Here is a 14,583-nt window from a genome sequence, read left to right as displayed (position 1 = left end):
TTAGCAAAAAAATCAAGAAAAACCCAGAAATGTGCTTATTAGGAATATTTTGAAATCATATTAGCGCAGGAGATGAAGAAATTTGTCAGTATTGTTTTGTCGCTGCAAGATTAACAATAGCTAAAACACGGAAGGGGAAAAAAAAGTTAACTATAAAGGATTGGAGAAATCAATTAGTAGATTATATCCAAATGGCCAAACTGACAAATAGCAGCAGAGGAGGAAATAATGAAGAATTTGTTATAAAATGGAGGTTGGCAATTGGATATCTCGAAAAGAAGACAAAAGTAAATTGAAGATCGCCATAAAGGGGATTCAGTGAAAGCAAACATGTGGGTAGTTGTGGGTTAGTTATGTGATCCACACGGAGTGGTGTCGGAGGTCATGGGGGTTGGGTTCACGGGTGTGGGGTTAGAGGGACAATAAATGTTAATGTATTATAACTGTACAGTCAAAGTTGATTTTCCATATGTTTAATGAGCACTGACTGTATACTATTCTGTAAACTTGCATACTCTTTTATATATCCTTTTTTTCTGTTTTTCTGTTTGTTTTCTATTTATTTCTGTTTTCCTCTGGTGTCGGTTTTGTTTTCTGTATGCACCATAAACCAATAATTATTTTTTTTTAAAAAAAGATAATTATAGTTGCCCTCCTCTTGACACCTTCCAGCTTGTCAATATCCCTTTTAAACCGTGGTGCTTAGAATTTGACAGTATTCCAGGTGAGGTCTAATCAAAGATGAATAGAGAGTCCCCATGACTTCCCTAGATCTACATACTATATTCTCTTTGATGCAGCCCAAAATCCCATTGGCTTTTTTAGTTGCTGCATCACACTGTTGACTCATGTTCAACTTGTTGACCATAAATACTCCAAGATCTTTTTCATATGTACTGTTGTCGAGCCAGGCGTCCCCCATTCGGTATCTTTATGGATAAAATGGATGAATTAAGGCTATGTATTGCAAAGAGCAAGTTCATCAAAGACTGCTATTTTGCCAATTGCAGAAACCTGTCTCAACCCATACATTCCAGACATAATGGTGGAGCTTGGAGGTTACACTATCTACTGGCATGGTAGGAGTAAAGACTTTAGTAAGACTATCCAAAATCACTCCTGCATCTGAACATATGTAACACACAATCTCGATTTTGTGTCAAAACCTTATTCAGAACACATATCCAGAACTCACTGATGCCAGACAACTTCAACTGAAGGCGAAGACATTTCCTCCATTCTAGGGAAAGGCAAAGATCAGGACCCTGCTTTCTTAGTATGGAGTGTAATGAATAGCCCTTGGCATCAAACAATTGCTTCCAAGTGTATCCTGGAACAGTTTCTCCCCATAGAGATGTTCAATGTGTTGTCAAAGGCTTTCATGGTCGGAATCACTGGGTTGCAACTGCTGGCATAATCCACAGCCGATTCCGAAGCCAGACTGGTGTTTGCCTAATTCTTCTTAATAGGTGCAGAAGTGGGTTCCATTAGAGAGCGTTTGAGGGCCTGCTAGACTGAAAATACCAATGGAGTCAGAACCAAGGAGGATTAAGATGGAGCAGCAGGACAAGAACTGGAAGAAGTAAAGTGAGACTGTGTGCCCACCACCTGAGCAGCCTGACTTAAGACATGGTCATACAGAAGGGCTGGTAATCTTGCCTCTTTATTATTCATGAACTATGGTGTAAATGTCTGGCAGTGCCTACATGACTAAATGTTGTGTCTTTCCCTCTAATATAAAAGGTACTTTAAATGGCCATCTTGTGCCAGAATTTTTCTGGCACACTTTTAAAATGTACCTGAGGAGATCATGGTCTATCCAGACCAGAAGCAAATCTGAAGGCATTAAGGTTTGGACAAAGAGTGAAGTCAATCCAAAGAAAAAAAAAAACCCAAATGCTAAACACAAGCTCAAAACCAAGTTAAGAGAGACTAAAGTCAAATTACCAAAAAGATCTATCAGAAAAAAAAGCTTTGAAATGTTCCTGAGATGCTTTTGCAACAGAAGACAAAAATGACCTAAGGGTTCGGGCAGGAAGCTGTTTGGTATACTGCATGGGAAGTTGGCAATGCTATTGCCTAAAATGCTTTAAAAGATTCGGAATTATGCGCTGCACAGGTACATATGACCCTTTTGTGTGAGTTACAAAGACCACAATGAAGCTGGCATCCAAAAGAACCGTAGAGTAATTGGATCAGAGTAATTGAGAAAAAGTTGGGAAACCCTGGGGAGAGGCAATCAATTACAGGGCCCACACAGCCCTATATCCCAGAATATCAAGGCAGAAAATCCTACATTATCCGAGTGTGGACTCAGATAACCCAGTTCAAAACAGATATTGTGGGATTTTCTGCCTTGATATTCTGGGATATAGGGCTATGTGGAAGGGCCCACAGTTTATGGAGAACAGGTGACACTTTACTACACAGAACTCAGTGATCAACATAGGGCCCTTCCACACAGCCCTATAACCCAGAATATCAAGGCAGAAAATCCCACAATATCTGCTTTGATCTGGGTTATCTGAGTCCACACTGCCATATATTTCAGTTCAAAACAGATGTCGGATTTTATTCAGCTGTGTAGAAGGGGCCATAGCTACTTCTCCAGAAAGTGATCACCATGACCCGAGTATCAAATCTGGGGAGGGAACCTGAGAGTAAAAGGATAATTTGAATGATAGGAAACCATGGACCGGAACTTGGCCAACTTCCATCCCAGTCATCATGTCAAGTGATATTACTGAAAAGGATTTGGAATAGTTACATGACTCACATGTGTAAAGAGCACTTTTGTAAAGAGCTTTTGAGGTCTACAACATTAAATCCTTCATCCTTTGCTTTAACATTTAAGCATTTTATATGCATATTTTACATTAGAAATGAAAAAAGTATGACAGGAAAGCTGCATGCATTTTCCTAAACTAATTTTTGTGCCCAATAAACTTGCAGTAGCCCCCCAAATCCCTCAGAACTGTTTTCAGCTCAAAAATTCTTGCAAATTGCTCCAAGCATGACAATTTGCCTTTTCATTCCTCCCACCCGCATTCCAAAAATATCAAAACCCCTTCCTTATGAAAAACAGACAAAAATAAAACAAAAGTCACTCAACAGTTTTGGTTTGGAAGGAATGCACTGGAGTTCAGCTTGATTAGTATGTGAAAAATTGTACACCCTTCCAAATTCAGCAGTCATTCTAACACACAACTTAATATTTTTGATCTTATTTTATAACACAAAATTATTCAATGTTCAGAAGATGGGTATTGTAAATTTTAAAAAAATCTATTTCAATATCTAGTAATTAAAGGTGTAAAATATGAAACAATGTCATGGTATGACACACAATTTGATAAATCCTTTTTCATATAATGCAGGAATGAACTTTATTTTCAAAGGGCCTACAAATGATTTAAAACAGATGTAAAATTCCCTTTATGTAGATAATTACAGGCACTGATGATGACATTACATACATATGACTAATCATTGTTAATGCTCACTGTTACCAATTAGCCTTATTAGCACAAGCAATTTGTGCACAGGATGACATTACTTTAATTACTGTAAGCAGCTAGTTCATTTATTGAGAAGGATATATTTGTAGAAAGGTTACTTTATCCGCAAATTAATCATAACCTTCTTTATTATACAAATCAGAAAAGCTTAGTAGAAATCCTCCTCTAGGTACTGCAAAAATATAAGTGATGAGTCTTTCCCATTTACTAAAAAATTTCCGAATGCCTTTTCATCAAATAACTACACTGCTTTAAAAGGAACAGATGCCAAATTAGTTCTGGATTTCAAATCAGCCTCCCAATGATGTAAAGTGAGTTCCCACTTATTGTCATTGCATTAATTGTTCTTGCAGTCATAACTGTAGAATCATGGCCAGCATCTACTATACACTGTAATATTTTTGAAAGCTTTTTGTAAATTATGTAACTGCAATATACCTTGCACCCACAAGAATGCTGCACTTGCAAAAATAAGTGCTGAGATGGGTGTTGTTAAAGCCAATGAAGATTATTCATGAGTCTTCTTCATATCCATATATTTCCTTAAATATTGGATTAAGGTCAGTGTTTTCAGACCAGGCTCAGGTCTCATTCACTAACTAGCCCAGGATGATTGCGCTAGCAACTGGTTCTACCTTAACTTTTAAAAAGCCTCTTCTATCGGCCTCTCTTCACACCTCCTATCTCATCTGGGTTATGACATGGCACTTAAACATATTAAACACAAACTGTAGGACATTTCCTTCTGTGTGCTTCATTCTTGCTCATTTATTTCTTGTTCCCCAAGTGCCCTGAGCACATATCATCATCATCATCATCATCATCATCATCATCATCATCATATTTACTTATTAATCGCCCTCCATCCGAGAATGCTCTAGGCGATTTACAGCTAAATTGTAAAAGATAAAATACATACATACAGAAATTAAAAATTAACAGAGATCGAATGCTCTAGTAAAAAGCCAGGTCTTAAGTGCTAGAGTAAAAGGTCCTAAGTCACGCATGGCTCTCATATAGGGTGGCAAGGAATTCCATAAGGCAAGGGCAGAAATAGAAAAAGCCCTGCGTCTGGTACTTTCCAAGTGCACTTCTTTAGGACCCGGTATATAGAGTAAGTCACATTGGGCTGGTCGTTGCGACCTCCGATGATGGGAGAAGGAGAGGCGGTCCCTAAGGTACGATGGACCTTGGCCGTAAAGAATTTTAAAAGTCAGAACTAACATCTTATACAGGCCACGGTACTCAGTTGGAAGCCAATGTAAATGTTGCAGCACTGGTGTTATATGGCATTTCATGGGCGCTCTTGTGAGTAACCTGGCTGCCGCATTCTGAACAATACGGAGCTTTCAGGTTGTAGACATAGGAAGGCCAACATACAGGGCGTTGCAATAGTCCAGCCTAGACGTGACCGTGGCATGGATGACAGTTGCCAGAGCCTCATCAGATAGATAGGGTGCCAGTTGCCTCGCTTGTCGTAGATGGAAAAAGGCCTGTTTGCTGGCAGCCTTTTCATGAAGCAAATTATCTTAAGAACTTGATTGTGGCCAAATATCGCTGTCTATTCTCCAGAGCAAATTGTAATGAAGATTGATGATATCTGCTTCCCTCTCATCAACGCTTTTGATGTAAGAGTAGCCACATAATTATCAATGCCTGGTATTTTAAGACGTTTCATTGTGGTTCCCCTATAGTTTTAGTATTCATGGGGGTTGACCACAAATATTTATTCTATCCCTTAAACATGTTCAGCATTGGTATACCTAGTACTATTGGTGTCTGTTTCCTTCGTATTAATATTTTACTCCTTTTGTCTATTAAATTGGTCTTAGACCTCATCTAAATTTGAGAAACATAACATGTTCAAATACTTTTAAAAATATAATTTGGAAATGGTTTGTGTTAAATAGTCTATCAGATAAATAATTCTTTTCTCAGTACTCATATGAAATAAGTATTCTCCCTCAGACACAAATTCCTCTAATGGATTATCTATGTATGGTATTGTTAATTTTCCTCATCATTATTTTAATCTATGTGCTTTGCCTTTTTTGTGCACTTCCTAGAAATGTCAAGGTCTACATTCTCATTTTCGTCGATATAATTTGCTATCCTTTTAATTCTTTCTTTTTTATGTGATTTGTTGTGTTTTTCTTGCATTTTATGCATTTCTACTATATTGTAATTCATAGATTTTGTCTAAATAATCATGTGGCGCAATCCATTTCCATTAACTCATACTTCCATTTCTTTATTCATTGTATATCTTATTTCTCTTATCTTTTTCCTTAGTAATGTTGTATAAGGTTTTCTTTTCTTGCATCGCTCATTGAATCCCATTGTGAAGTACCTGCTATACTTCCATCCATCTACCTTCTGACTGTGAGCATTGCTCTTCTAATGCATTTGATCTTCTTGAGTAGTCTACATATATATTTTTGTAAATATTTCATTAACTGGAGACTCAGCTCATCTCTTGTTTCAAACGTTCATACTCTTGAACCCACTCCTGCTTAAAGCTTCACATTCTGCTTCTATTTGTGACATCATTAGATTCTGCTCTGCCCTCACTGTAGTGCCCTTAACCCTATCCACCAAGGAGAGCTTGTTTCCAAGATTGCTATTGGAGGAAGCAGCAGCAGTGCCATTTTAAGGTATGAGCATGAGGAACAGTTGCCTCGGGAGTGCACAAACCAAGAGGCCCCATGTCAATCTATGCACAGACCAAAATTTTAAACTAATTTTCCCATCAATCACCTCAACATTCAAATCTCCCACTTACTCAGTAGAAGGTTGCTTACCTATAACTGTATTTCTTCAAATGGCCTTCTGTGAATTAACACAATTGGATATTCTCGTCCATGCACAGAGCACTGTTTGGAGCTTTCTAGAATCACTAGACAAAAAAAGTTTTGGCGATAACCCTGCTCACCAAGGCTATATAAGACCCAGTTGCTGCCAAAACCCCAGCTCCTAGGCCATAGCTGCACCCCGTTGTGCAACCTGAAGTAGCATGACCACTGTGTGGGGAGGATGGATGGGATTGTGTGAATTTGCAGAAAACCACTCAAAGAAATACAGTTACAGGTAAGCAACCTGTCCTCCTCCTTCGTAGTCTCTGTGAATCACACAATTGAGTGACTAGCTGATTCTATAAAGGACCTAAATAAGGACCATTTATATTCATACGATTTCTTTGTAGCTGGCTTGTGAGCCGCTAACATTATACAGGAGGCTTCTTCGGACAGGGTTACTGAGGTTTGATTCTCCATGCCATTAGGCGGAGAGATTGTAGGTCTGGGTGGAGAACGAGGCTGTTCTCCACAGTGAGGAGATCCGGGGTTGGACTGAGGCGGAGGAAGTCTCCGTGGGATAGCTGAATGCGTGGGGCAAACCAATGTTGCTGGGGCCATCAAGGGGTGATTAGTATGCAGTCTGAGTTGCCTGAATTATTTTCACTATTACCGGGGAGAGTAATGGAAGGGGGGGGGGAGATAGAGGAGGCCTGGGGTCCATTGGAAGAGGAAGGCGTCTCCGAAACAGCCTGGGGATGCGTGAGGGCAGAGTCTTGCGCAGAAGAGAGGGCAGTGAGTGTTCACTGGGGACGCAAATAGATCTGTTACGAGTTTGCTCCATCTGTGTGTGATGGACTTGAACTTTCTCGAGTGGAGATGCCACTCGTGGTTGTTTTCTGAAGTTCTGCTCAGGGAGTTTGCTAATGTGTTGTCCTGTTCTGGTAGATTGACGTCTGTGAGAAGGACATTCTTTTGAATGCACCATTCCCAGATGTGTGTTGAAATGGAGAGTAGGGTTTGTGAGCGTGTTCCCCCTTGCTTGTTGAGGTAGTACTTGACAGCTGTGTTGTCTGTTCCTATCTGAATTGTGTGATTGGATATGAGGTGGGTGAAGGCCCGAAGGGCTTTCTCTACTGCCATCAACTCGAGGGCATTGATATGGAATTGGCGGTCTTGAGGGGACCAAGAACTGGTCACAAGCAAAGACCAGATTCACAACGAACGAAGGTGAACAGAAGTCCACTAGCAAAGGCTATTCCAACAAGACCAAAGACAAGTTTGATGAGCAGGTGCTGTGTGGAAAAAAGGAACTGAGGGGTTCTGGAGGCAACCAAGTCTTATATAGCTTCCAGATGGTGAGCGTGGTTACTGCCCAAACTTTTCTACCAAGTGATTCTAGGTTTCGAACAATCCTCTGTGCATGGGCGAGAATACCCAATAGTGTGATTCAGAGATCACAAATCAGATATAAATTATACTATTCTTGTTGGTCCAGACACATAGTATATATAATATAGTTTACTGTATGAACTATATTATATATACAGTAGAATCTCGCTTATCCAACCTTCGCTCACCCAGCGTTCCGTATTATCCAATGCAGTCTGCCTCCTGCCTGCATCCACAGCTGCTAAATTTGTAAATACAGTAATTACTACATAATGTTGAGAAACATTTCCCAAAGCCTTCTGTTCACTCAGGAGGTGTTCAAAGAATATGTCTGCAAACTCACAAGAATGGACACCAGGCCAAACAAAGACGTTAACTACCTACAGATTCAAGGCCACAAAAAAAAGGCGGATCTTCTGCCTAAACTTAATTTTTAGTACAGTATCTCCAAAAGTAAATATGAACACAAAACTACAGTCCATTCAGCATCGGAAGAGGTAGAAAGAAATAAGGAGTTACTGAAAGAGTACTTCGATTTGAACACAGAAAAAGACACTTCAATCCAAACCATATGGGATGCTCACAAGACCTTTATAAGAGGCCATTTAATCGAACAAGCGGCAAGAAAAAAGAAACGCAGGAACGAAGAGTACAAAAAGCTAGAAGGAGAAATTAACAAAGTGGAAAACCAATTAAAGAAAAATCCGAAAGACAAGAAAACTTATCACCATCTAGAAATATTAAAGAAAAACATGAATACACTACAGTTAGAAGAGATGGGAAAAAAAACTGAAATATGCCAAACAGTACCACTTCGAAAATGCGAATAAAAAAGGGAAAGCCTTAGCAAAAAAAGATCGCAGCTAAAAAGCAGAATAGGCAAATAACAAAAATAGTAGACAAAGAGAAGTGTTTTTACAAAACAAAGGAGATCATTGACCAATTTGTAAGTTACTACAAAAAGCTTTACGAAGATGAAAAGATCCCAAGAGAAAAAATAATGTACTATCTTGGAAAACAAAACATACAAAGACTGTCAGACGACTAAAGAGAGAATCTGAACAAACCAATCTCTAAAGAAGAAATCCACAAGATCATTCAAAACCTTCCAACAAACAAAGCCCCGGGCCCAGATGGCCTCACAACCAGATACTATAAAACCTTCGAGGACATACTAACTCCACAACTCCTGAAAGTTATGAATAGAGCCATGGAAGAGGGAGAACTTCCAAAAACTTGGAAGTCTGCGACAATTTCACTGATCCACAAAAACAACACAGACAGTACATCGGTTAAAAACTACCGCCCTATATCATTACTCCAAACAGACTACAAGATATTCACAGCAATACTAGCCTCAAGACTAACCGAATTGGCAACATCAAGAATAGAAGAAGATCAGGTAGGATTCCTTCCAGGACGACAGCTAAGTGATAACATCAGAACTGTAATTAACGTGATCGACTACTACGAGAAAAACAACCAGAAAAAAGCTGCCTTGATGTTTTTGGATGCCGAGAAGGCATTCGACAACGTCAACTGGAATTTCATTATAGACTTACTAAGAGAAATGGATCTAGGACATCAATATTTAAATGCAATTAGAGCCATTTACACCCACCAACAGGCCACAATAACAATAAATGGGCAACAATCAGAACACATAGCAATCCAGAGAGGCACCAGGCAGGGGTGTCCCCTATCCCCAATACTCTTCATTTTAACACTAGAAGTTCTTCTTCAGAGAATATCCACGAACAAGGAACTGAAAGGACTCAAGGTTAAGAAATATATCTTTAAAACCAGAGCCTTTGCGGATGACTTAGTCTGCTTCATGGAGGACCCACTAGAGAACATAAACAAATGGTTAACAGAAATAGGCGATTTTGGAGAAGTCTCGGGATTTAAAATAAACAAAGACAAGACACAAATAATCACTAAAAATATAAAGAATGAAGATAAATTAAAATTACAGGAAACATCCGGAATCAAAACAGTAAAAGAAACTAAATATTTAGGGATAACTATATCAACAAACAACGCACATTTGATCAAAAACAATTACGAAAAGAAGTGGAATGAAATGAAGAAGAAAATGACCTCATGGAATTGCCTAAACCTTTCTCTGTTAGGCAGGATTGCCTCCGTCAAAATGACCATTCTTCTGGATGCCTTATTTTTATTCCAGACGTTACCTGTTTTAAAATCTAAAACCCTAATTAATAAATGGCAAAAAGAGATTTCTAAATTCATTTGGAGGGGCAAAAAACAGAGGATAAACCATAAAAACCTGACCGATGACAAGAAAAGAGGAGGCTTAGCCCTTCCCGACTTGCAAATCTATTACGAGGCAGCAGGCCTGTGGTGGATGAAGGATTGGATGACGCTGAACAAAAGAAAAATACTGGCTCTGGAAGGCTTCGACCTGTCGCAGGGTTGGCATGGATATTTGTGGAGGGGAAAAGCAGAGAAGGAAAAAAAGTTTAGAAACCACCCAACCAGAGCCCCCCTTCTGCAAATATGGAATAGGTACAAAGATAGGCTATACAGCAAGCCTAATGAAGAACTCCATTTGAGGGAGCTACCTAGGGAACTCTGGCTAACATATGCCCAACTATTAAAGATAAGCCCACAGGAGATAAAACTCAAATCCCAGGAAGAAATTAAACAAATAGATCAAACCATTTCTTGGTTTCAATACCACCAAATACTAGAAAACTTTAAGATAGATGTGAAAAGGGGATTTCAAACGCAAGAAACTTTCTGGGATAAGATAATGAAATCAGAAAAGAAAATAATCAGAAAAGTATACCAACAACTGTTAACATGGGCTACCGAAACAGAACAGGTAAAGGGAGTTATGATACAATGGTCTAAAGATGTAGGAAGATCAATACACATGACAGAATGGGAGGAAGTTTGGCGCAATAAAATAAAATATACCTATGCAGCTGAGATGAAGGAGAACTGGTATAAATCTTTTTACAGATGGTATCTTACGCCCGATAAAATATCCAAGTTCAGCAGAGGTAGAATCAGTGATGTCTGTTGGAGGTGTGGAAAACAAAAAGGAAACTACATCCACATGTGGTGGAAATGCAAAAAGATCAAGACCTTTTGGTGTGAAACTAAAAAAATAATGGAAGTCATTTTAAAGGAAAGAATAAATCTAAAACCAGAGGTAATATTGTTGGGAATCATCGACTCCATTAAAGATAAGAATTCAGAAAAACTGTTCTTTTACTTTACCACCGCTGCGAGAACAGTGGCAGCCAGAGTATGGAAATCCAAGGAAGCACCCACAGTGGATGGAGCAATGGTTGTTGAAAATATGGGACATCATGAATATGGACATCCTAACTCACAAAATATCACAGAGTACAGTTAAACCCCCCAAGACTAACTGGGGGAGTTTTTTGAAATATATAAAAGGGCAGAATAATGGAATATACATATCAGTACTACACACTGAAGAAACTTGAAGGTATAGCAATATGAAACCGGCGATTACACCATTACCAGATTAGACAATTAAAAAAAAGAAAGAAAAGGGGACTCAAGTATAGTTTGCTCCCCGAAACCTGCCCAGCAGATCCTAGAAGTATTTTAATCACACTTTGGGGAATATCTATAGGTGTAGGTAAGTGTTGTTGTCGATATGTTGTGGTATTGTATTTAGTCATTTGTTAGTCTATTCATTCATACATCTGTTCGTTTGTTTGTATCGTCTCTTTATATTAACACACTTCTATTCTATCAGCTCCTCTATGAGCAAAATATTCCAAATAAACATATTTTTTAAAAAAACAAAACTATAGTCCATTCTCCAAACAGACAAATGATACTTTCGGAGACAACTGCATAAACGATATGCAAATAATCCACTCTTCTCTCTTTCCGGGGTGCACTGACAGTGTCAAACTGCATTAATTAGGGTAAATCTACCTTATCTTAAATTATGCTCATTTCCATTCTGTTGGTTAAAATCTTCGTTATTTAGTCTACTGTAACTAGATCTTACCTTAATCATTCCTGAAACAATTAAATGAATTCCTTGGGGTAATTCACCTTCCTCACATATGATATCTCCATAGTCATAATAAAGAATTTTTGCTTTTTTCTGAAAACATAAAATAAATTGGAAGTACTAAAGAGCACAGAATATGTAGAATATTGTTGAGTGGAGAGAGATAATACTACACTGGGTACTTATGGAAATGTATTACAAATGCTGAGAAAATGAGAATACACCTTCACAAGTGCAGTGATGCAAAAACCAACTTGAGTTTCTGCCATCACTGCCCAAAGACAAGAAGAAAGAAAAAATATGATTGCATGATAGTTGAAACACACTTTGTTGAGCCATCTCCTTCAGCTATTTTAGAGACCAATTTCCTTACCAATCAAGCTTCAAATCTCATAAATCAGGATAAAAGAAAGAAAGGAAAGAAAAACAAGATGAACAGTCATGCTAAGAAGGGATGGATAGCTCCTCTTAAAAACTCACAATACACCTTCATGGTAAGTATCAAATGTGGTGTTCTTCAGGATGGCAAGAAGAAGGAGTCAACACAATGGGACATATCCAAGCCCTCAACCTTATCGGATAAGGAAGTGTCTGTATCCTAAGTGTTAATCATCTCCTGCAGCACTCTTCTTTCAAAAGTAGCATCCATTGACTTCAATGTAATGCTGTGATGATGAATGAAGGAAAAATAGCCAAAGGATTAGAGTGGAAAACACTGCCAACATAGTGACTGGTCTGGTTGAGTGCACTCGCATTAATTTTTTTAGCCAAGTCATATGTCAATCCTTGTGGCTATTTTGGACTAAGGCAACTTGAATTGAAAGACATAATCAGTCACAGTGCTGTAAGCTCGTAGTTCTGCAAATATAAACTTTTAGCACGATGCACACATGCAAATTTGCCATAAACTCTCTTGGGAGTGCCATGGGTCAGAATAGACAAAAGGAAGGATGAGTTCCTGGGATATGTGAAAGTGAAAAGCAGTTCAGCCATAAAAGAAGGATCTGAACAGACAGAAACACAGACCTTGTTAAAGGTGCTTCCTAAACAAAAGAGCTTCAAGTTGTAATACAGCAAACAAATATGAAGGCTACCCAAAATGCAACCTTTGAGAGAAGCCTAAGAAAACTTTTCTAAGTGGTTCAAACAGATTCATCATGAGCAGCTTTAAAACCACACTGGAAAATGGTACCTTGTGAAGATGTGATTATAGTTCCCAAAAGGAACCTTCATGCATGTGAATGAGAATAAAAATGTTTGTCAGTTTGTTATGTCAGTTACAAATTATAAAATTCAATACATATTTATCAAAAAAAAAAAAAAAGAAAAGAGAAAAGAGAAAAAAGAAAAGAAAAAGGGATCCCTGGACTTTAGAAAGAACTGAGGAGTGGGCAGCTGTTTGTCTCTTCACAGTATCATGTCTAAGGCCAAGTCCTAACCTCTCTATAGGAAAGCAAGGAGGTGTGAGACAGGAGGAGTTTATAATGAATGGATTAATACCACATAGTGAAAATCTTCCATGTGGCTTCATAAATTCCTGTTGTGGATTGCTTGCGAAATAATAATGTTCAGCATATCCACATTGCATTAGTGTTTTCCCTTCAACCTCCAGGGAGCTAGTTGGAGCCAAGCCTATACCCAAGCCTAAGCCCTTCCTTCTATGGGGCTTTACAGAATTATCAAGGTGACCACAGATCACTTACAGGTCTGTGTTTCTTTATAACCTCCAAGAAATGCAAGGTAGTCTCATCACAGTTCATCACACATCTGAAGGTCCTGCTACACACAAAGAATCTGACTATTCTTCTTCCTCCTTATCAGAAAACATGTCATCCTCCTTAAACTGCAGAGGAGTTAATACATAAAAAAGCCAAAATTCAAAAGCAACAGAAAAGTTCTTTTTCCTGGAAAAAAACTGGTCTCTAAGATGACCAGAGGAGAGGAATCAATTAAGTCTATTTCAGCTATTGTGAAACTACTTCTTCTGTCTCTGGGAGGGGATAACAGGAAACCAAATTATATGGATTCCTCCTCTCACCACTCCAGAGAAAGACAGAAAATCAGGATACAAAATTTATTTTAAGGGTTTTTTAAGGTGTTTTAAAAATAGTATATAGTAAAGGAAAACAAAGAAAGAAATGATTGTATAATTAGATTACACCAAACCAAATTTATCGTATCTGCTTTGGTTGTTGGACTAGGACTCCAGGAGACCAGATGTGCACAGAAAAACACTTGAAAGGCCACCTTCAACCTTACAGGAAGGCAGTGATAAAAATCTGACTAAATTCTGACAATAAAGCCCACAATAGGGTCACTCTAAGTAAGAATTGACTTGAAGGTACATAACAGTGATCAGAATGGTGTGAAAAGATAATCCTGATAAATGGAAAACATATTGTACAAATAATAAAATAATATCAGATACTGAAATTGAAATTATGTAATAGCTTTAAACAAATGAAGATAGTTCAATGATATCTTCAACTATTTAAACCTTACCTGAATATACTCAATCTGGTTTTTGTTATCCTGTAGCCACATAACATTATGCAGAAGTTGCTGTGCAGTAGGTGGTGCAATTGTAGGTGGGAGTTTTGCAAGCTGTTTTTTCTTCACAAGAATCATCTAAACAAGAAAAAGAGAAGTCACATTTAGTTAATGAAAATTGTTTCAGCAATGGTTTGTCGTAAGTTTTTTTTGGTTTTGCTTGCATCTATGGCAGGCATCCTCAGAGGTTGTGAAGTCTCACAACCTCTGAGGATGCCTGCCATAGATGCAGGTTAAACGTCAGGAGACAATGCTTCTAGAACATGGCCGTATAGCCCAAAAAAATTACAACAACCCAGTGATT

The 14,583-nt window shown here is 38.3% G+C and overlaps 1 protein-coding gene across 1 annotated transcript in view; it reads right to left on the bottom strand.

Moving 5' to 3' along the window:
* Positions 1-14,583, bottom strand: part of LOC132771627 (solute carrier family 9 member C1-like) — a 109,431-nt gene that overhangs the window by 27,614 nt on the left and 67,234 nt on the right. Inside the window, exons 20-21 of the mRNA XM_060769856.2 lie at positions 14,232-14,357; positions 11,724-11,822 (exon numbers count right to left, since the gene is read on the bottom strand). Of these exons, the coding sequence (XP_060625839.2) occupies positions 11,724-11,822; positions 14,232-14,357 (225 nt within the window). The remainder of the gene's footprint in view (positions 1-11,723; positions 11,823-14,231; positions 14,358-14,583) is intronic.

Source organism: Anolis sagrei, chromosome 1 (assembly GCF_037176765.1).
Source record: "Anolis sagrei isolate rAnoSag1 chromosome 1, rAnoSag1.mat, whole genome shotgun sequence".
In the NCBI taxonomy this organism is placed as follows: Eukaryota; Metazoa; Chordata; class Lepidosauria; order Squamata; family Dactyloidae; genus Anolis; species Anolis sagrei.
Note: the sequence above shows the minus strand (reverse complement) of the source record. Positions and strands in the feature narration are given on the sequence as shown.